The sequence below is a fragment of the Ammospiza nelsoni genome, chromosome 2 (genome assembly GCF_027579445.1).
Source record: "Ammospiza nelsoni isolate bAmmNel1 chromosome 2, bAmmNel1.pri, whole genome shotgun sequence".
In the NCBI taxonomy this organism is placed as follows: Eukaryota; Metazoa; Chordata; class Aves; order Passeriformes; family Passerellidae; genus Ammospiza; species Ammospiza nelsoni.
Window position 1 is genome coordinate 120,595,153 of NC_080634.1, and position 23,023 is coordinate 120,618,175.

The window sequence follows — 23,023 nt, forward strand, 5'->3', positions numbered from 1 at the left end:
GGCAGAAAATTAAAACCTTCCTTGGTGCTGCTTTCTCCTCTCAGAACAGAAAGTGCCTTCCTCCCCGTTATGAAACCCATCCCCAGCCCAGAACAAAGGCTGGGAGTTTCTGGCAGCTGCAGATCTCACCACAAGAAAGCAGGGGCCAGCACAATTCATCCCGTTTCCTCCCTTGCCATCCACGTGTGGGGCCCCAAGGTGATGACACTGTGGCTCAGATGCTGCAAGGCCAAACTCATGGAGCTCCCTGGGGACCGAGGAGGTGCCTGTGTCAGGCTGGGGGATCCTGGAAGCAGAAATGGCAGCAGGATGAAACGGCGACAAGGAGATGCTGCAGAACCGGGAGCCAGAACATGAAGGACGTCCCCTGTGCTAGTCCGGTCCATCTAAACCTTCTGGGAATAAAGGGGGGTGTGTGATTCTGGTTTAGACATCATGGGGATGGGGAATTCTAACCTGGGGAAAGCAGCACTACATTGCTGACCAACATTGCAATACTGGTGATCCTGGAAACATCAGGAAATTGGTAAGAAATAATGTCAGCTGCCAGCAGACAGAGTAGATGCACCATGGAGCTGGGAGCTTGACAAAAGCTGCTCACAGTCCAAATACAGATTGGATTTCATTTTCTAAAAGTCTTGTTGTAGATCCATACTAGTCAGTTTTACAACCATTTTACAACTGAAGAGACTCTGTGCCCTCAGCCTCTGAATACAGAGGAGAATTTAAGGAATTAGTGATTGCATTAGGTGACCATTGTGAATCACAACTCCTTTCAACTCCTAGCCAAGAGGGGTTTGAAATGCTGATCCCAGAACACTGACATTATGCCACTAATCATTTTTACTGAAATAAATGTAAATAATGCAAATCCTTCTTGCATCTGAACTAGATGATTATTGGTCTCTTTCAACTGTTCTATTTTTCATATATGCTTCAAAACACCTTTTGGCCTAGCTGTCTCATTAAAGTGGAACCTCTGCTTTGTTGGTCACCCAATGCAATCACTAATGCCTTTAATTCCTGCTTTCCAGGACACAGGCACCAATCTGCACCCATGAAGTGCTGTGTGGCACTCTCCTGGAAACAGCCCTACTGCTGGCAATCACCTATTGGGAAAGCACAACAGAGTTTAAGTCAGAAGTTGATTAATCACTGATCAGTGTTCAATCAGCTCTTCATGTGCTACTGACAAAGGTCTCACAGACATCACCTACTTCTCTCTGATGTGTCAAAAAATCCTTTTTTTTCCCTTCATGCTTTTCCCCTTGGAGGTATGAAATTTGGTCTTATCCTCATTTTTACAGACAGGGAATTGAGACAGAGGTGAGGAGGAAACAATGGAAGAGCCAGATTTTTGAAAGCTTTCAAGTCACCAAAGAAACTGTGAAACAGTCAGTGTGTAACTTGTGCATTTAGAGAGAGAACAAGGCAGGGTCTTTATCTCTTAAATACAAAAGGAGCTCTGAGAGGCTGAGTCTGCTGAGCACAGCAGCTGCAGGAACAGCAGCCCAAACACCAGGTCCCTAAATACAGGCATAAAGGTGACTTTTGGAACTTCAGCTTCCCTCTGTGGAAGTTAAAGGCTTCTGTCTTGCCCAGTAACTCTTTGAAAAAAGTCCACACCGTGCAATAACTCAAACTGCAGTTTGGCCTGTACAGACGATGCCTAGAGAGGCAGACCTGGGACAGAGGCTGGACAGAGTTACAGGAATAAAGCAGGGATTTATTAAAAGGCCTTTAAAGGATGCGCCTTGGGCAGCACAAGGGCCTGGCTGCGGCTCCACCCAGTGATGGATGATGGGTCACAAGCTTTCACACTTTTGTAAGTTTTGGTCCATTTCTATATTGGGGTTAATTACAATTACAGCTCCAGGTGATGCAGTCCCACCCTCCCAGACTGCTCTCCTCCATTCACTGCTGTTTGCACTTTTTGGGCTGAAGCTGCAGCGGTGTCCTTGGTTCTGGGCTGGAAAAGGATTGTTCTGTGGGACTGAGCCGTGAGGAGAACTGCTGACACTTTATGTGGAGTTCAGAGTCACACACTAAGGCAGTACAGAATCTGGAAAATATGAAATCTAAAACTTAAGGCACCACAGAGAGCAAAAGTAAATCCATCCAGTGTTTCGAGGTCCCTGAACAGCACAGACATACCTGCAACACAGCAGCACGTGCAGTGCCAGTTTATCAGGAGTACCATGCCATGAGTGCCATCCATGTTCATTCACAAAATGCAGAGAATCACTGAATGTAAATGCAACAGAAGCATTTGGTAATGTGCCCTTAAAACAGGGAAAGCAGCAGGTGGCACAGGAGCTCTGTGGTGGGTGAGCAGATGAAGAGAGCTCCCACTGAGCAGAGGAAGGCAGGTGGAGCTCAGCACACCTTGATGTGGAGCTTGAGACTGTCCTCCTGCAAGAAGACATAATTTTCAGAACTCTAGTAATTTTTCCAAAATTGCTGATTCCAGCAGTGCCTAAAGTCTCTTGTCTTTCAACATGAACTGGATAACACAACTTTAAGAAGTTCTGAATTACTAGCAAGTAGATTTTAAAAGACCACAATATTGAGTAAAAATAAAACACAGGGAAGCAAAATATCCTGGGACAGCAACGTACCTCCGCTGGTGGTATTCCAAATCAATTGGAATCAATTTCATTTCTTGGAAATATACATTGGCTGTGCAGTTAGTGGCAGTCACCATTCCCTCTGACAATGTGTGGCCAACCCTTCCACTACTCTGTCCAGGGCTGATACTGTAGTATCAAACAATTTCACAGGACATGTCATTTTCATCCTATAAATGTCAGCACTCTGGTACTTCCTTCAGATCCTCTGTCCAAGTTCTCTGCAAAACAAGAACAACAGAAAAACAAAACCCCCATCTTCAGCATTCTCGTTTGCCCCATCTCCTCAAGTCTTGATTCACAAACCCATCTCACTGTAATACCAGTGCAAAACCTATCCAGACTAGCATTTCAGCACATCCATATCTCACTTCCTCTCCTCTACTGCAGTCTCCACAAGCAATAAAACAAAGCACTCTTGAAAGCCCTCACAACTGTTTCCTGCACTTTCCTTGTCACTTCTGTGACAAGACGGGATGATTGTTTCTTCTCTTCACCGATGACATCACTGCCATTATGTCTAAGGATATCTTCTAAAATTCCTTTCTATCACTCTTTTTGATGGAGACAAGATTCCAGTGAACATCAAAGACTGAGAAAATCACGGTATTTTCCTGGAGAGTGATGGGGTTTTCTGGAGATGTTTACACTATAAACAATGACCAGGAAGCATGTCTCGTGTGACCAGGTTCCTGTGGTTGCTGTCAGCGATCAGGGCCGGTGGGTGGGTCCGGTGCCGGCTGTCCCTGCCCGTGTCACCGGGACGGACGGGCCCGATGGTTCCCGCTCCGCGGGCGGCACCGCAGTGCCGGGCCGGGCCCGCAGGGGGCGCGCTCCGCGGGCGGCACCGCAGTGCCGGGCCGGGCCCGCAGGGGGCGCGCTCTGCGCTCTCTGCCTCCCGCGCTGCGCGCGCGCTTCCGGTCGGTGTCGGTGCGGCGTGCGCAGGATGGGCCGCGGGCGTCCCGGCGCTGTGAGTGACCCCCGGGCGGTGAGTGACACCCGGTGCTGTGAGTGACCCCCGCTCCGAGTGCCACCCCCGCTCCGAGTGCCACCCCCGCTCCGAGAGCCACCCCCGGGGGCCGGCTGCTGCGGGGAACAGCCCGGGGAGCCTCGGCCCGGCTGCTTCGGAGGGCGAGGGGAAGCGGAGGCTGGGTCGGAGGGGGATCCGACGGCGGTGGGCACTGCTGTCCGCTCCCCTCGGGGTCCTCCCGGGGCTGCCCGGCCCCGCCATCCCGTGCGTTTCTGGGGTCGCGGTGCCGGCCGGGAGCGGCAGCAGCGCCGTGTCATTGCCCCGGCAGGTGCAGGGCACCGGCGGCAGCAGCGCCGTCAGCAAGTGCTCGGCGGCAGCGCGGGGCTACATCCGGGACCGGTTCCTGCGGCTCCTGGCGGAGCGGCGGCGGCGGCGGGCGCCCCTGATCCACCGGTGAGGAGCGAGGGCTCGGCAGCACCTGCGGCTGCTCCGGTGCCCGCGGGGCGCGGGAGGGATCTCGGCGCCTCGGACTGCGGAGAGCCGGAGCGACAGCACGGAATGGGGGGAGCGGCTTTGAGCTGAAAGAGAGTCGGTCTGGGCTACATATCGGTAGGGACATCTTCCCTGCGAGGGTGGCGGGGCCCTGGCTCTCCGGTGCCCAGAGCGGCTGTGGCTGCTGAAGGTGCCCATGGCCAGGTTGGGCACCTGGAGCAGCCTGGGACAGTGGCAGGTGTCCCTGCCGTGGCAGGGATGGAACGAGAGCAGCTTCAGATCCCTTCCACCGCAACCCTCATGCTTGGAGCTGTCAGCTGGGCAAGGCACAGCCTCTCACACACAGTTCAGGCAAAGTACAGAGCGGCAGAGTGGCAACGTGCAGTGCCCTGTCTCGCAGTAATGTAACCTTGTTAGACTGTTAATATAATGTTAATGGCCTCTGGACCAAAACTGAATGGTTTGTCCTGAGAATGATATGCCACCAGACTGGTTCCTAACTCCAGTGTTCAATGCTGCTGAAAACTTTGTAATATTTGAAAATGTACCAATAGTGTTATAACATCAATAGCTTTCTCATTAACTCCCCAGAATGTTACAATTTCTGTAAGGTATCTGGTGGCACTGGGAAGCAAGATCTTTTGAGTCGGTGGTGTCTGACCAGGAGAACTTCTCCAGAGCTTTGTAACATACAAGAATGTTTTAATGTGTCTTTGCAGAGGGTGACGTTGTGGAATTTACGTAATTTGAGGAGAATAGTTTAATGCAATCCAGAAGTCTGTGAATTGCCAAAGGAGTTTCATTCAGGGGAAAATCAAACAGAAGCTTGCATGCCTATGAAGATGTGTGTGGCTCATCAGGAAACCTGCATTGACTTGTCACACAACATTGGCATGCCAAGCTGAATTCACAGGAAGAGTTCTGTATTGCATTTATCAACAATTTTGGGGACGTCTTGGACTGTGAGGTCCCTGTGAGGTGTGAAGACGATAACATGCTTCTTAAAGGGGTGAAAGAAGCTGGAATATAGCCAGGTGGATCTGGGATGAAACTAACTAAAAGAGAATGCCAAGAGGCATCAGTCCATGCCAGGCTAGGGAAATGGTAAATGCTTTCCAGGAGTTACTCTGACTTAGGTGCATTTATTCAAAAGCCAGAGAACAGGATTCCTCTCCTGACTGCTTTTCCTCCCTTTTTTGTTCCCTTCTCACTACATGAGCACACGCATTCATTTTGTTGTGGCATGTGGTTTGGGGCAGGAACTCAGGTATCAGCTATCTGCATTGCCAGGGAGCATCATCACTGCCAGGATTCAGCAGATATTTACTGGTGCAAAACAGAACAGGTCCACCTGGGGTATCTGCACATTTTCTCTGCATTATCTGTTGTCCTGATGGCTAATATGCACACTGATTGCAGGAGATCTGTATTTATTAGCAAGCTCTAGAGATGACAAAATCATCTCCCAGTGCAGGTATGTAAACAGGGAATTATTGGGTAGAAGCTTAGAGAAAAAAAAAAAAATCTTTATTTTTTTTTTAATTGAAGTTGCCAGTGCTGGAGAAATCAGGTCCTGGAGAGTGATTATAACTGAATTTGCTCCTGCAGGGGTTATTACATCCGTGCCCGTGCTGTGGATCACTGTGTTCAGGACTTCCTGCTGAAGACACAGAGCCTGCCCAGGACACAGGTGCATTTTCTCTGGGACCTCTGGCATCTCACAGTAAATGTGTATAAAGCCTTTCTGGCATGTGGGCAGTGACTCGTCAGTGCCTCTGTTGGGATCCTTTCCCAGCAGGGCACAGAATCTGGCTGGCAGTACTCTGGCTGTCCGTGCGTCACTTCGGCAGAAGTATTGGGAGAGGGGGCAATATCCACACAGGATTCCTCTGCCTCTTGCAGGAGGTTGACTGATTTTGTCACTCTACAGATGATATTTAATATTTTTCACGCCTAGATGCTCAAGATGCTGCTAGAGTTGAGTATAACTTTTTTCTGCTGCTTTCTCTGCAGATCCTGTCTTTAGGTGCTGGCTTTGATTCCTTATACTTCCGTTTGAAGGATATGGGTCTTCTGCAGCACACTGTGGTGTATGAGGTAGATTTCCCAGATGTGGCATGCCAAAAAGCTGCTCTGATCAAAGGAGTGAAGGAGTTGTCAGCACTGGTGGGAGACGCTGGAGGGGAAGGATTAGGTATGGCATTCATGGAAGATTTTTTTGTACAAAGTGTTTAGAAAGAATAAACACAGCTTCAGCCTTCAAAAAGCAGGAGATTATAGCAGGGAAATTATGAAATTGTAGATGAAAAGGATATTCATTTTATGAAAAACATTGAAACAAATAATTTGTAAGCATTGGGAGATAACAAGAAGCCAGGATGGATTTGTCAGGAGCTGATTATATCAAACCAATCAAACCAAGGTCAGGTTTTTCTGTTGCAATTTCTGAAAGGCTGTGTCCAGCTTGGAGCATACTGGTCCCAAACCAGTGGCAAACTGTAGCGTGTCCAGTGGGAGGTTATGAGGATGATGAAGTGATGTAGGAGGGGAGGCTGAGAGCTGGTTTTGTTCAGCCGTCTGGGGAGGAGTTTGGGAGGGAGGTGAGTCTTACAGCACTCTTCAGCTTGCCTGTTGGGAGAGGTTAGAAAGGACAGAGACACACTTTTCTTGAGGACATAAAGCAAGTAGTCAAGGGACAGTTGAAAGTGGCAAAAAAGAGGAAATTCCAGTGATGTATAAAGAAAATGTTGGGGGAAGATTGTGCCACGAGTAGTTAAAAATGGGAACAGATTGCCTGGAAAGGTAATGGAATCTCCAGCCTTGGAGACCAAAACCACTACAGAGCTAGAGCCTGACTGGACAAACTTTGAGTTACATGACACAGATAATTGCCATGAGGAAGTATTTGGACAGGATGACTTTTAACTCTCCCTTGCACCCTAAATTATACAATGATTTATGGGCTTGATGGGTAAGAGAGAAGGTTTGACTCTCAAGTGTCTTGACTGTAATAAAACATTAGTTGTTATGTCTCCTGACTTTTCTTTTGCCCTTCAAGGCAGGAGAAAATGAGCCTTGTGAAACTACTGCAGAATTTTGTTCCAGCTGAGTGCTGAGGGGCAAAAGGAGGAATGCAAAGCGTGTGGATCGCTAGAGGTTTCTCCTGCATCTGTTTTCCTCCAGCATTTCCAGTAATGCTCTAGATGATGTGCTGTAGAATATGAAATGTCATAAACCTGCAGGAAACATGGGGATTTGCAATAAGATGAGTGAGTGTAGGAGTTTGGGAAAGTACATGAATGGTCTGGCAGACATGGAATGAAATGCAGTAGGGACGTATGTTAGCCTCTGCATTTAGATGGCATTGATTAATTTAAACACAGATGGAAGACTACAGAGTGTGAGTTCCTGACTCACAGGTCTCAGTGAGTAGCTCTTCCATGCGCTTGTTCCTTTCCTGCCTGAATCCATGCACATTTTTAATATTTGCGGAGTCCTGTGGCAGGGAACTCTGTCCGTACCAAGTGTCTTCAGGTGCTTAAAGGAAGGTCTCAGACAGTTGGAAATACCCTATTGTCTTTGTCCAGAGGTCAGCAAAGGATGGATGGACAAGTTAGACGAAATTAGAACACTGTGATGGATTTCTGAAAAAGACCATTTTACCTCCAGAAGTGTCTGCATTTGACAACAGTGTAGGTTAAGTGTCCTCAGGACAGGTACAGTTGTTGGGCTGCAGGGACAGAGTAGGTGATTTCTAAAGGTACTTTACAGTTTGCTTTGTTAATGATATGGTTTTGACTGAAAAGGTCAAAACCAGGCCATAACTTACCCTATTCTGATGGGTTACAGAGGTATGGTAATGCTTGCAGATCATAAACTGGAACTTATTTCTGAGGAGGGTGGTCTGTGAGTCAGGTCCTGGTGCTTGCTGAGAGCTAGCATGTGCAGTTTCAGGACACTGTGCCATTATACAGAAATGAAATCTGTTTAGCAAACAAACCAACCAAGCCTAGGAAACCTGACAATGGTGTTCTAATTGTGGGGGGAGCCATTGAAATTCTATCAAAGCAATGATGCTTTCTTAAAGTGAAAGGTGTATAAATGAGAGCCCTTTAGGTTTGATTTTGAATTACAGTGGTTCAAAAAAAATTCTCTTAAAGTAAATATAATAAAGTTTTGTTGTTATAGTAAGTGTAATAATTCAATGAGAAGTCTGTAGGTGAAATTTGCATTAGGAATACAGGAGTTTTAGACCTGCATTAATGGCTCACATGGCACTATCCCTTCATGGGTCATGTATTGATGGGGATTTTCTTGTACATGTTACAGAGAAATATAGTTTTTGGACATAGCCTTGTGAGTGATTGCCTGTGGGTTTGATTTTCATGTTTGTCTCTTTTGGTCTCAGTATTGCAGCAGCACCATAGTGAGGTTGCATCATTTTTATCTCCCAGGAGCCATTACCATTTCTGGAGATGACTATAAATTACTGGGAGTGGATTTATCAGAGCTCCCTGAGCTGGAGAGAACCCTGGAGGAAGCAGGACTGAACAATGAAATCCCCACCCTCTTCATCGCAGAGGTGGTGCTCACCTACATGGAGACCGCCAGGTGAGCTTGGTTCTCCTCTCTTGCCCTGCAAACAGCAGGCTTCTTTCTGAGTGTATCACCTTGGGCTCGGAGACCTGGTCTCTTGGAACTGAAACCTTGGGAATTCTGTGGTGTCCCAAATAGCTCCCTACATCGTAATTAGGATGATGTGATTGATGTCCACATGATATACTAAAAGGAAGGAAAGAAAGAAGAAAAATCTCAAATGAAGAATTTTGAGGTTTTTGTTCTTCTCATCCCCTGAGTTGTCTGTGCAGGTGGGGAGGAGATGTTCAGCCCAGCACTCTCGTTAGTGTGTTGCCACTTGTCAGGATGCCTCAATAGCAGCTTTGTGGTGTTGCAGAAGGATGCATTGCATCTGTTGTAGGGCCCTCAGTTTAATTTCTTACCACACTCTCCCAACAGGTCAGATGCCCTGATTCAGTGGGCAGCAGAGCGTTTCCCTCGGGCGTGCTTCCTGCTGTACGAGCAGGTGCAGCCTCAGGACCCCTTTGGGCACATCATGCAGCAGCACTTCAGGCAGCTGAGCACGGCGCTGCGCTCGCTGGAGCTGTATCCCGACTGCCCGGCCCAGCACGGGCGCTTCCTGGCCCAGGTGAGCACTGCAGCTCCATGGTGGGCTCACTGGGGCTGTATCCTGACTGCCTGGCCCAGCACGGGTGCCTCCTGGCCCAGGTGAGCACTGCAGTTCCAGGGCAGGCACCAGGCAGGATTTACCTGAGGATGGGGGGAACACCGAGTGCTTGCTCAGTTATGGGCTGAAGCAGACAGGGCTGAGGCTGAGCTGCTGCCTTCTCTGCTAACATGAATTGTCATCAGGAGGTGCTTCCAACTGGCTCACAGCCTTCTGCCTCCTATGGGATTAATGGGTTCCTCTGAGACTTTTGATGTAATAAGTTAAATTTTTTAGAACTTTACAGATGAGAGATCTATTTTCGCCAGTTTTTAGGAAGCTTTTGCTTTAGCTAAACAGTCTTAGTGGCTCATGCAGGTGTTTAATTTAGGGTCTTTGTTTTCCTGTGGGAAGTGAGTTTCTGTCCTTCCAGGGGTGATAACTTCGAGGGATTTGTCTTTTAGGGCTGGACTGAGTGCAGTGTCATGGATATGAATGAGTTTTTCACCTGTTGTATTCCAGAAGATGAGCAGCAAAGAGTGCAGACTCTGGAGCCTTTTGATGAGTATGAGGTAACCCTCCATTATTCTGAAGATCAGGGACCTGGCTTTGATATCAGAAGGTATTTGCAATTTCTTATGGTTGCAGTTCTGTACAGAGCTGCTGGGCACAGGTGTTCCTGGAGGCAGAAAGGACCTTGGAACAGCTTAGTTAAGCCATGGGGAGCTCCTGGTGAAGCAGCATGGGAAGAAGGCTCTCCTTGATCTTAGAGAAGCTGCATGTTCCTTCCTCCCTTCCTTGAGCAGTCTCTCAAGGACACAGGCTTGTCATAGCAAACCACCTGGTAGTATAAAAAAAGTTATACATGCTAAAAGTTGGCATGGATTCAAGGGACAATTACTTTAATGAAAGAGAAATCTGTTAAGGATTAATGAATACATAAATATGCACCTAATGTGATGGTCCTGACTACAGTTGGTTGAAAGCATTCCTGGGGAAAGCAGATGCACTTTTCCTGCTCCCTTCCATTTCCATAGACGACTTTATTGTTTGTCATTGTTGGATACAGGTTACTAATTTCAGATTTTTTTGGTCTGACTTTGTACAGCCATGCATTAATGATTGAAATTCAACTATGACTCTGTTCTTTGCCATTTTTATATTAACTGCTGGCAAAGTTTCTGAGTATTTGAAGTATAGAAGTGAAGATAAGTGCAAGATAGTGAGTTACTTGAGCTAAATATCCTGTGGAATACTTACTAGAAGTTTCCCTTTTGATTTTATGGTTTTCTATTTATAATTCTAGAAATTGAATAACTGTAGTATGAAAACAATTGAATGTGCTTGAATTTATTTTGCCAACATGCTAGGATCTGCTCTGCCATATTAATGCAAAAGTGGTGACTGAAAGTGGTGGCAGATTTGCTAAGTGGTTCAGAAATGTCTACTGGAACTGTAGGTCAAGGTCATTGCTCATACAGTGGGAAGGTAAAGCCTTGGTATTGTTTTCCTTACAAAGGAGGTTAATGTGCATGAATCCGAGCTGGAAACATGCACAGGAGTAAACGATGTGACAACAGAGAGCTCTACAGTTAGCCTTTGAGAGAAAGATTAAGATCCAAGGAATTACTGTAAACAAGCTTGGTCAAATTAGGTAAAAAATGTAAAATAGACACCCAGTGTGGAGGGAGACGATTTTTAGAACAATTTTCTTAGGGACTAATAGTGTTCCATTTTCAATATTTACATTAATTTCTGGATTAATGTACTTTTCAAAAGATGCTTTTTACTCCTAATATGGGTTGGGGCAGTGAAGCTGATACAAAGAGTTCTTGTGCCTTTTAAATTCATGTTTATGCTTGCTAGTCACAACTTGCTAGTTGGCTGAATGTATCCCACCCCAGGGGAATGAACACACTCAATTCCCTAATGTCCATAAACGCCACAGTGAACTCTCATTGCTGCTGGCTTCCTGTGCCTGCCTTTTGCTTGTGCTTCTGCCTCAGAATGTTTCTAAGGCCAGACTGAAAATGATGTATTATTGTCCGGCACAGAGCCTGTTGCACCTTTTAACATTTGTGATTTCCTTGGAATCACTTCAATCGCTCTGGTATAAAGACCTCACTCTTTTTTATTATCAGAACTCAGAGGCATAAGGGGAAGCTGATTCCAAAAAGAACTTTCCCATGCAACACATAGTTAAGCTATGGGATGTATGTTGGGCATGTTAAAGTTTATGTGAGTTCAAAGAGCAGATGGGTACGTTCATGCATGAAAAATCCATCGAGGATTGTTCAATACAGCTTCTTGTTTAGAAGATCCCTGGGCTTTGTTAACTGTTGGAAGTAAATTTTTGCAAGTTGGAGTGAGAGAGGTATTTACCCACCAGTTCTTTCTCCAATTCAGCTTTACCCCTCTGATTTTGACCATTGATGAGAACAGTGCTAGGCTGTTGGTATTTGTTTTGGTCACCTTGGCTATTCTGAGGTCCTTACTACTCAAGGGGATTTTGAAGGGGATTGTTTTTTGTTTGGTTCTTCCTTTATTGGTTTGTTTGTTTGTTACTTTGGGCTTGCTACAGGAATGGCATCTGAAGTGTTCTCATTACTTTGTGTTGGCTGCATCGAAGGGGATGGAACCTTCCTGGACTCCGTTGTCACCCAGTGGGACAGGTACACACCAAGCACTTTTCACATTACTCTTTTATCTCATGTAGGTGTCTCTGAGAGGTTTTAGGAGGCACTGAAAGCCTGGAAGGGGCTGATGGGATGCTGCTGTCTGGTAGCTTTCTCCTCTCCTCCACAATAGTTCTGCTGTCCAAACCAAGGCCAGGGCTGTGGCCTAGTGCTGCTGGTTCTGGTCGCTGCTGTTCTTTCAGTTCATTGACCCTCTCAGTCTGATCAGCTTGTCATTTGTTCACACATGAGCCCCTCCAGTGCATGGCTGCAATCAATGCCAGCCTGCCCTGCTCCTAGTCCTGTTTTCGAGATCCCTTTTGAATTTATTCCTGGCTGCCTCCACGTGCCATTCTCTCCTTCCAGCTCCCAGAAGGTTGTTCTGTTTTCTTTACTGCCCTGCCCAGACCACTCAGGAGCCTGACATGAAGCTGTGCTTTGCTTCCTTATCCCATGTGGATGCAGTTGTACCTACCATATTTCTGTTTCTGAAATGCTTTTTAAATCTGCATGTCACCTTTTTTAGATGGGAGAAAAGTGGTACAGCTGGGGAAAAGCCCAGACCAAGATTGTCTTTCCAAGATAAAAAGGATTTGGTGGCCGTAGCAGTCCAAGAAATTCCTGGTTTTGACTGATTGCTTCCTTTTTCAGGATAGAAAGTTGAAGGTTATTTTTAGCCTGTTTTATATCACTAGTGTTCACAGTATAGCACCACAGATAGTTGTAGCTTCAAGAGAGAGTTGAAATCTGTGTTCTAGGGAGCAAGAAAAGCAGCTGAAAAAGGATAGGCAGGATGACATTCCTGAGGCCAGCAAGGCCACTGAATCCATGTGTTGTGTCTCAATTAGATTTGGAGATGTTGGGAAATTGAAGCCAAAGAGATTTACTGTGTGGTTGTCACTGGTCCTTAAGTTAAATCCTGGAGGCTCCTAAACACATAGTATCTATCCTTAAATTAAGAAAAAAAATCTGACATTTTCTTAACGAACTTTACTATAGTGAAGACATTTGATTAATTAGAGACAGGATTAGAGTATTCCTGCTGCTATCTCTGTTGTATTCAAAACTGATAGCAAAAGCCTTAAAATCCAGTACATTGTCCATGCTTAGATATATTTTACTGGGAATGCAAAAGATATGTCTGTAATATCAATAAATGCCCCCAGTTATCCTCTCAGATAGACTTGGGTCCCAATTCAAGAGAGTGCAAGTACTACATCTTCCAAAGAGATCATGGTAAGTATATGTTGTGACATGAAAAACTCATTCATCTTTAAAAAATGAGTCTGTAAAAAGATATTTAAGCCCAAGGAGATGAAATTTATTACTTCATCAAATTATTAAGTAGGGTCATGTGCAAAGCAATGATCAGTACAGGCAATTTTTCTGACTATGGCATACAAAAACTGGACTGTGAGCTGCTCCTCCTCTTCATCATCTCTTACAACACAAGAATAAAGACCTTGATTAAAACAAAGAGGACACAGATTCCAAACTGATTAAAGAAAACAATGTGTAGGTGAGCCAGAGTCCTGTGCTGAGAGTTTGCTTCGTGCTGAGGGATATAATATTTAGAACAGAAGATACTTATGTAACTGGAAATACTCCCCTGTAGTAGGACCACTGGAGTTAATGGATTACTTGTCATGCTGCAGAATGTTATTTCAGTGCTTCTGTGGAGGTAGGATCAAAATCTGACAGGAAACTTTGAAATCAGCTTCCAGGTGTTTGTCCTTTTTCTGCTGTTCTTTGCTGTTCATGTGGCCAAATATTGCCTTAATCAGACACCTCCTCCTTTTGAAGGTACTCTAGTGGTTCATGTCTTGCTGCAGCAGTTAGGACACTGCACTTGCCTGGCCAGTCCTGTGTCCATCCCATGAAAGCAGTCTCAGAACTGCAGGAGCTGAGTGAGCAGAGTAGAAGTTACAGTTAGTACAGTGGTAGTTTTAACCATTATTACATCCTGTTTTCTAGGGCATGTCAGATTATCTGTGTGCACTGTCAACTTGCTTCTCAGTTATTTTTCTTGAAAAGATGAATGTTCATTTTGAAAAGGTGACGTGCTTAATCTCTTGGTTAAGATGTAGTCGTTGGTTGTGTTTGTGCCCAAGTTCTTTGTTTCTCTTTGTCTCCAGTGCCCCGTCACGCTGGTCCTGTCGGGGTGGCAGGCAGTGTCCCTGCAGCAGTGTGTGCAGGGCTCTCAGGGGTTCCTGGCCTGAGGCGTTACGGTCACCGCTCTCTTCTTGTAAAGCCCAACGTGATTGTCACCACGGGAGGCTTTGGGGAGGAGCATGGGCAGCACTGCCGTGTGAGGAATGTCCACCTGCTGAGCAGGCATGCAGGCCACTGGGAGGCTGTCTGTGTGACACAGAATGCTCCTGATCAAAGATGGGGTGAGTTCCCATACCCATGGCTTTGTGCTAAAAGCCAGAGAAAGTCTAGTGAAAAAGAAAAAGAGTGCTGTCACGGCACAGTGATGCTGGCAGTCACAGACACCTGACAGGTCTGCTTGCTGAATGTCCCTTCCTGCCCTTTGGTCACCACAGCCCCATGCAGTGCCCCAGGCTGAGGGCAGGGTGACTGGAAAGCTGGAAAAGGACCTGGGGGTTCTGTTTGACAGTGGTTGAACATGGGCCCAGGTGGGCAAGAAAGCAAATGGCACCTGGCTGGTACCAGCCTGGTGTGGGCACAGCCCCAGAGCAGTGATTGTCTCTCTCTGCTGGGCACTGCAGAGACCCTTGGGAGTGCCAAGTCCTGTCTGGGTCTCTAACAGAAAGAGAGACACTGAGGGGCTGGAGTCATAGAATCACAGAAGGGTTGGGGTGGAAGGGACTTCAGAGATCATCTAGCTCCAACCCTCTGCCAGGGGAAGGGACACATTCCAGTAGGCCAGGTTAGCCAGAGCCCCATCCAGCATGGTGTGGAACACTTCTAGACAAATGGCAGCCACTTCTCTGGGCAACCTGTGCCAGAGCCTCCACACTTTCACAAAGAAGAATTTGTTCCCAATACCCCATCTAACCCTGTGCTCTGGCAGTCAGAAGCTGTTCCCACTTGTCCTGTCACTGCAGGCCCTTTTCCAAAGTCCCTCTCCAGCTCTCTTGGAGTCCCTTTAAGCACTGGAAGGGGTGCTAAGGTCTGCCTGGAGCCTTCACTTCTCTGGGCTGAACAGGCCACACTCTCTCAGCCTGGCTTTAGAACAGAGGGGCTTCAACCCTTTGATCAAGCTAGTGGACTCTGAATTTTTCCAACAGCTCCATGTCTTAATTGTGCTGGGGGCACCAAACCTGGATGCAGAACTCCAGGTGGAGTCTCAGAAAAGCAGCATAGAGGGTGAGGATCATCTCCCACTGAGTGCTCCCTCTGTCAAACCCATGTCTGCAGTTCAGACACTGGGTGCTGGGCAGGACAGTGCCAAATGCTTTGTGTGAGTCCAGGTGGATGGCGTCTGCTGCTCTTCCCTCCTGCACCACTGCTGTAAGCTCACTGTAGTAGTGCCCAAGGGAGCTGGGCAGGGCAGGCAGCTCAGCCTGAAGAGAGGGAGGCTCAGGGGAAGCTTCTCACTCTTCACCACTACCTGAAAGGAGGGTGTAACCAGGTGGAGGTCAGCCTCTTCTCACAGGAGACAAGGGACAGGACAAGAGGAAATGGCTTCAAGCTGTGCTGGGGAGGTTTAGGTTGCATACTGAGAAAATTGTATCTAAGAAAAGGGTTGTCCATGCCTGGCACAGGCTACCGGGGGTAGTGGTGAAGTCCACATCCCTGGAAGGATTTAAAAGCCGTGTAAAAGTGGCTCTTGGGGACATGATTTAGTTTTGCCCTTGAGAGTGCTGGAGGAATGGTTGGACTTGGTGATCTTTAAGGGTCCTTTCCAACTTAAATGATTATAAATTTCATAGAAAAACCACTTGTGTGAAGCATGATGTTTTGTATCTGCACAGGTGAGAGGTTGTACCATACTGTGTCTCGTCTCTCGGACACTCTGGCTCTGGTGGTAGGAGGACGGACATCCCCATCGAGCACAGGCTTGGGAATGTTGTGGCTGAAGTTCCCCAAAACCTGTGGTGCTTCAGGCCCAGGTGACGTTGCAGTGGAGCTTGCAAGTCTGCAGCCTGATGCTGAAGCAGCAGCTTTGCGTTGGAGACACAGCACAACTGAAATTACATTCAAAGGTAAAAAGCCTGGAAGGAGTGGAGATGGCTACAGGGATGCAGGATCTTGCACTTGACCTTGTTGAATTTCATGAAGTTCATATTGATCATTCCTCAAGCGTGACAGTAGTAAGAAATTAGGAGGCTTTGAGATCTCTTCTTGACACTTCAAATATGGTAACTTTTTATTTTGTTATCTGCATAATCCCCAGTGGCAAGTAGGATTGAAACCTACTGTAATCCATTCTGGAAGACCGATTCTTTGAGATCATCCATGGCTGAAGTTACTCTTGCTTGATCATGGCAGAAATAAGTTTTGCTCTCTCTGAAGGATATTTTTTGGGGAACAGGATCCCAAGCTCTTTATCCCAAAGTCCTTCAGAACAAATGTTACTTTTCTAGTAGCAATTGACAAACACTCAGTAGTTGTGAACAGCTCTAGAATCAGGTCCTGCAACAGCAAGCTAAAGGTTGGTCTATTAAAAGATCCAGATTGTAAGGGGCAAAAACTTGAGCAGTGGCATTCGGGAGCTGAAAGCTGTCCTTTCCTTAGGTGTCCCATTCCTGCAGCTGCCAGGGAACTCTCCAAGTTAAGCAGTTAATTGTTAAGCAGTTGTTAGTCTAGGCTGAAGCACACTTTCCATTTGTGGAACAATGCTTAATTAACACTGTAGCATTAAGCCTTCCAGTCAGAATTTTATATCCAAAAAGCAAATGCTAAAAAATTTTGTTAATTTTACACTGGGTTTTGTCTTTGTCAGACTGTACTGTTTCATCTTACTTTTGCCTTGATATTGCTTTGTAGCTGCAGAAAGTGACCAACACTGGTGTTACCTGCACAGTCCATTCTGAATCAATGAAAGGACAGGGCACAGTGCAGTAAATGCACGTCCTTGACATCTGCCCAAAGCGTTACTGCACCCTTTTGGCAGCTTCCCCTCTATGCAAACAGCAGTTTTTGCTGCTGTGGCACAGCAGGCTGTGAGTTGTGTTGCCTCCTGGCTGTGTTTCCCCAGGTGAGCAGTACCTGTTTGTGTACGGTGGCCGTTCTGCTCTGCAGCCTGTGCTCGGGGATTGGCATTTCCTGCACGCTCCAGAGCTCTCCTGCACTGCGGTAAGAATGCACTCTGTGGGCACTGGAGTTAGAGCTGACTGCTGAACACCCAGCTTTTCAGTGAAATGCAGTCTCTACAGAACTCTGGGGCTGGGAAGGGACATCCAGAGGTCGTCCAGTCCAGCACTCTTGCTTAAAACTGGTCTGTCTAGAGCAGGTTGCTCAGTATATTGTCCTGGTAGGATTATCTCCATAGATGGAGACCCCACAATCTCTGTGGGCAACCTACTCCAGTGCTTGACCACCCTGATAGAACAATATGAGGGGGTTTTATGTGTAAGTGTATTTTTTTCTATGTCAATTTGTGCCCATTTCCTCTTGCCCTTTTGCTGGATGCTACTGAGAACATACTGTCTGTCTTCTTTCACCTCTCCCATCATTATCTAGCTGTGAGCTGGACATTTTTGTGGAAGGATACTCTTAGAGACAGTGTTAAAAGCTTTGCTACAATCAAAACCACCTCCCCATCTGCCGATTTGCCTCAGTCAATTAGACTGCTGAATGTGTCATAAAAGGAAATTGAGTGGAAGAGGACTTACTCCCTCGTTTATGTACTGGCCGCCAGCCTGTGTAACTCTGTTTACTATAACTCTTTGAGCCCAACCTTGTAGGTAGCACACTTGTAGGGTGGGAGATGCATAATTGCAAGAGGTCACAAGCTAAGCATGAGTAAGCAAATTCCCACTGTTGTGGGAGGCCTACGCTGTGTCTTCAGTTATGTAACCAGGAATGTTACCTGCTAGACACATGAATTGCTACTTTTATTTTCTACATGTTCTTAATCTCAGCCGAACTCCTGTAAAATATGCAAAACTGACAGCTGAAAAGGAGGTGGACAGGGTGTAAAACAGTTTTATAGAGGTATGCAGCAAAAATGACCAGGCCACATACCTCACGGGGAGGTTTTGAAGTCTTCTAGCTATTGAATCTGAGGAAGATTCAAGATAGAAATAATATCTAATATCTAAAATACTGCTGCAGAGAAGAAAAAAATTGTTCTCCATTTTAACTTTGAGTAGTACAGAGGATCAGATGGACACTAAGGAAAGCTATTGATGGTGAAGCTAGCTGAGTCTGCAATGGACTGCCTAAAGAGGTGGGAAATTCTTGTCACTGCAGACTTTTGGAAACTGTTACATAAACATCCATCCATCCAGATGATAACATATAGTTTCATTTGTTGTAGGGGAAAGGTATGGACCAAGTGGCCTCCAAATTTTTCTACATCACTTATTTGCTGTGATATTCCTTTAATGCTTGACCTTGCATTTTTTCCTTTAGTGCTTGCACTAAAGGTTTATTTCTCTGGATTTTAGTCCTGCAGTTGAGCAGAAAGCAGCCTGCAAGAATGCAGATAAAGTTACCTCTAATAAATGCATGAAAATAAAGCCTCTAAAGGCTGATTATATTAAATGTACTGAGGGCCAGAGACAGTGTAAATGGAAGCATGGAGCAGTCCCTAGAGGAACATGTGGGGAAGGTTGGGTGTCACAAAACTCAGCCACACAGGAAAAGGCATTTAAAAGCCTGGACGTTAAGCAGACAGCTTGGCAAACTTCAGCCTTGGCCTTGTGTTTTTCCAGATTGCTGTTGATGGTCCAGTCCCAGAAAGCCGCCACTCTCACAGTGCCTGCAGCTGGGAAGGAGGTGTGCTGATTGCAGGAGGTCTGGGAGCAGCTGAGCAGCCCTTGGGGTCAGTTTTCCTTCTGAGGGAGCTTGAACATGGCTTTCAGTGGCAGACAATAGAGACACACCCTCCTCTTGTCCCACGGTAAGCAGAAGGCATTCAGAGCATCATAAAATAGTGTGGTTTGAGAGGGACCTCTTAAAGGCCAAGTAGGACAACCTCCCTGCAGTGGGCATCTTCAACTAGACAGGTTGCTCAGAGCATGCAGCAGAGAATCTTCAGCCTGTCTCTGCCCACATCCCCTGCTAATGGAGTCCAACCTCATTTTGAACTGCCAGGTATTCACATACTGCACATGTGCATGAAGGAAAGCTTCTGCTCGTTGGTGGAGTGTGGTTCCATGCATCCTCTGTGCCCGGTGTCACTGTCATCGACCTCATGACCGGGCTCTGCTTGAACTATGTGATTAATGTGGTGAGTACTGACATTTTCCTGTCAGGGTGAGCAGTGTCCTGTGAAGGAACATGGCCACTTTATGGAGAGGTAGGATCTAATTCCAAAGTGCTGTTACCCAGCACAGAGAGCGTACAGGGTTAAGAGAGGGACAGATGGAATGTGCAGAAGACTGGAACATGGAGCTGCTCTGTTTCAGACAGGGGGCAGCAAAACTGATATTGTCACTTCGGGATGTCTGTGGAGGAAGGGAACAGATAAACCAGAGGCTAAGTTAGTGCTTTTGAAGGTCTGTAGTATAATTTCATTGAGAACTTCTGGGTGGAAACTGGTGTTCTCTAGCTGCTGCCTGAAACATGAGAAAAAAACCAGCACAGAAATGCTGGAAACTCCACTGGAACATAAAAGCTTCCTGTAAGGATGATTGGACCCTGAACAGGTTGCTCAGAGAGGATGTCATATTTCCATTATTTGAGATATTTGAAACCTGACTGGGCAAGCTACTGAAAGGCCTGCTTGAGTTGAGCCTGCTTTGAGCAGGGTGGTTGGAGTGGATGATGCTTGGAGGACCCTTCCAACTTTGACTACTTGGTGACTTTCTTGTATGAATCACTGAAGAGCAGTCACACGGGTGGTGTCACACAACAGGATTTTGGGATACCCTGGCCAAAACTTGGTCTATGCCTCTGAGTAGCCCTCACCTCAGATAATACTGCCCTGAGTAAAAGAAAGACATATATCTGTTGGATGAAATCCATAGAAGGGCCACAAAGATCAGCAGAGAGCTGGAGCTGATCTCCTGTGAGAATGTGCTGAGAGAGTTTGGGTTGTTGAGCATTAAGAGAGAGGGAGGGCTCTGGGGAGACCTTAGAGCCCCTTCCAGTACTTAAAGGGGGCTTGCAGGAAGGATGGGGACAGACATTTCACCTGTAGTGGTAGGACAGGGGGTGGTGAGGCACCCACAAAGGCTGCCCAGAAAAGCTTTGGCTTCCCCATCCCTGGAAGAGTCAGAGGCCAGGTTAGATTGGGCTTGGAGCAGCCTGCTCTAGTGGAAGCTGTCTCTGGCCAGTGCACAGGTTGCAGCAAGGTGGCATTGTTTAAAGTCCCATCCAAAACCATTCTGTGATTCTATAAGAATATTTCTTTGGCCTGACAAGTTTTTATTTATCTTTTATGTAAAGAAACAACTTTCTTTTGGTAACTGCACATATGGAACCTGTTGTTGGTGAAACTGGAATTTGTGATGAGTCAGTTTTTTATAGTGAACAGTGTGTGTGCATCCAGTTGATCTTGCAGCATTTTGCTGAGGGTATCAAAGCATGAAACATGCTTAATTGTAGCTTAGTTTTCAATTATTATCTGTAGCAGAAGGTGTAAGTGCCTCATATCCTTTAGATAAAATAGACTGCCCTTGTTGGACCGCAATGAGGATAGGTACAGTGATAGTAAAGTTGTATCTAAAAGAATGTAACTTTTTTGTTTAGACTGAATAAGCGAATGCAAATGGATTGGTGTCTTCCTTTGCTTAGGGGCTGTTTGCTTTGACTAAGGTGAAACTCTCTAGGCTTTTGAACCTGCCAATTCCATAGATAAGCTCTAGAACTCCTTCCCACAGGCCATGAATGCCAAAGATTTACATTGAATCCAAAACTGACTGGCTACCTTCTTGGGAGGAAAAGCATTAGGATTCAGGATGTACAAAGGCATTTTTTCTCATTAAAAAATCACTGAACTGCAAGTTGGTGGTAGTTGCAGAGGAGTACAGTTAGTTGCAGGGTGGTAGTTGCAGAGGAGTACACCTCAGAGGTTGCTTGTTCCTGTATTCTCTAGCTATCTGCTCTTGCCCACATTCAGGGGTGGTACTGCATGATGTCCTGTACGTTCAAAATCTCCTTTCCTTTCTCAGGAGCACCTGGAGTGGCCATTAATGCTACATAATCACAGCAGTGTCTTTCTGCCAGATGAGAAGGAGCTGTTGGTCATTGGCGGTGGTGGAAACTGCTTCTCCTTTGGGACACACCTGAACCCAGAGCCTGTCTTGCTGAGCCTCAGCAGCATCCTGGCCAGCCACTGAGTGGGACCAAGCAGGGCTGAGCCCTGCTGCTGCACAGTGGGGAGACACCTGTTCACTCTAGGTCCAGAAACAGCACAGCATTTCCACAAAGGCTTTGTGTCCGGAGTGCATTTGTGAAGGCGGGATCAGGAGGGACAGTTACAGTGAGGGATTCACACCCCACTGGCTGTTGCGTTTTTACGGCTCGTTGTGTTGCTGTAAATACAGTACCTCAAAAGCAGCTGGCAGCAGTAGTGCTTAGAGGTGAAGAACAGTGTGGTTTGGCTTGGAAGGCACTGTAAAGACCATCCTGTTTTACCCCCTGCCATGGGTAGGGAAACCTTCCCCTAGACCACATTACTCCAAGCCCCATCCAGCCTGGCCTTGGACACTTTGATGGATGGGGCAACAACAGCTTCTTGGGGCAGTGTGTGCCAGGGCCTCACCAGCCTCGCAGGGAAGAATTTCTTCCCAACATCCAATCTAAACCTACTGAGTTAGAAGCCGTTCTCCCTTGTCCAGTCTCTCCAGGCCCCTGTAAATAGTCTCTCTCCATCCTTCTTCTTGGCCCCCTTCAAGTGCTGCAAGGCCACAATTGGGTCACTTCAAAGCTTCTCTTCTCCAGGCTGAACAATGCCAATTCTCTCAGCCTTTCCTTACAGCACAGAGGTGCTCCATCCTTCTGATCATTTTGGGGTCTCCTCTGGATTCTCTCCAGCAGCTCCACGTCCTTGCTGTGCTGGGACCCCTGAGGTGCAGGCAGCACTGAGGTGAGATCTTACCAGAGCAGGGCAGAAGTGAGGAATCCCCCCTTCCCTGCTGCTCACACTGTGGGATCAGCCCAGCACACAGGGACACAGGGCCAGGGCATGTCCAGCCTTTCATTCACCAGCACCCCCAAGTTCTTGGCCAGGGCTGTTCTTGATCTCTTCATCCCCCAGCCTGGTTTGGTACTGGGGGTTGTCCTGATCCACATGCAGCACCACCACTTGGTCTTGTTAAACCTCATGGGCTCCCACGGCCCTTCTTGAGCTTATCCAGCTCCCTCTGGATGGCGTTTGGTCCTTCAGGATGTGGAGCTGCTAGAATGAGTCCAGAGGAGGCCACAGAGATGCTCGAAGGCTGGAGCCTGTGTTCTGGAGACAGTCTGAGAGAGCTGGAGGTGTTCAGCCTGGGGAGGAGAAGGTTCCAGGGAGACCTTGGAGCCCCTGACTTCAAGAGAGCAGGAAACAGACTTTGGACAAGGGCCTGGAGTGCCAGGACAAGGGGGAATTGCTTCCCTTTGCCAGAGGGCAGGAATAGATGGGATATTGGGAAGGAATTGTTCCCTGTGAGGGTAGTGAGGCTCTGCACAGGTTTCCTGGAGAAGCTGTGGCTGCCCTTTGTTTGGAAGTGTCCAAGGCCAGGTTGGATGGGGCTTGGAGCAGCCTGGTCCAATGGAAGGTGTCCTTGCCCATGGCAAGATGGTGGCACTTGATCTTTAAGGTCCCTTCCAACCCAAACCAATCTGTGATTCCATGATGAGTGTCTGACTGACTGCACAGCAGTTGCTGGGTGCAGAGAAATTGTTAATATTAACTGAATTAGGTTTTCTTTTCTCTCATCCAATATTTTTGCAATTTGTTTCTATTTATTAA

At 46.9% G+C, this 23,023-nt stretch overlaps 1 protein-coding gene across 1 annotated transcript; it reads left to right on the forward strand.

Moving 5' to 3' along the window:
- Positions 1–3,285: 3,285 nt before the first annotated feature.
- Positions 3,286–23,023, forward strand: LCMT2 (leucine carboxyl methyltransferase 2). Its single transcript, XM_059493992.1, has 14 exons — positions 3,286–3,597; positions 3,656–4,050; positions 5,698–5,779; positions 6,103–6,283; positions 8,544–8,700; positions 9,106–9,295; positions 9,778–9,885; positions 11,895–11,985; positions 14,124–14,381; positions 15,930–16,160; positions 17,156–17,253; positions 18,837–19,024; positions 19,219–19,354; positions 21,240–23,023. Exons 1-14 carry the CDS (start codon positions 3,286–3,288, stop codon positions 21,405–21,407), a joined length of 2,595 nt encoding a protein of 864 aa, XP_059349975.1. The 3' UTR covers positions 21,408–23,023.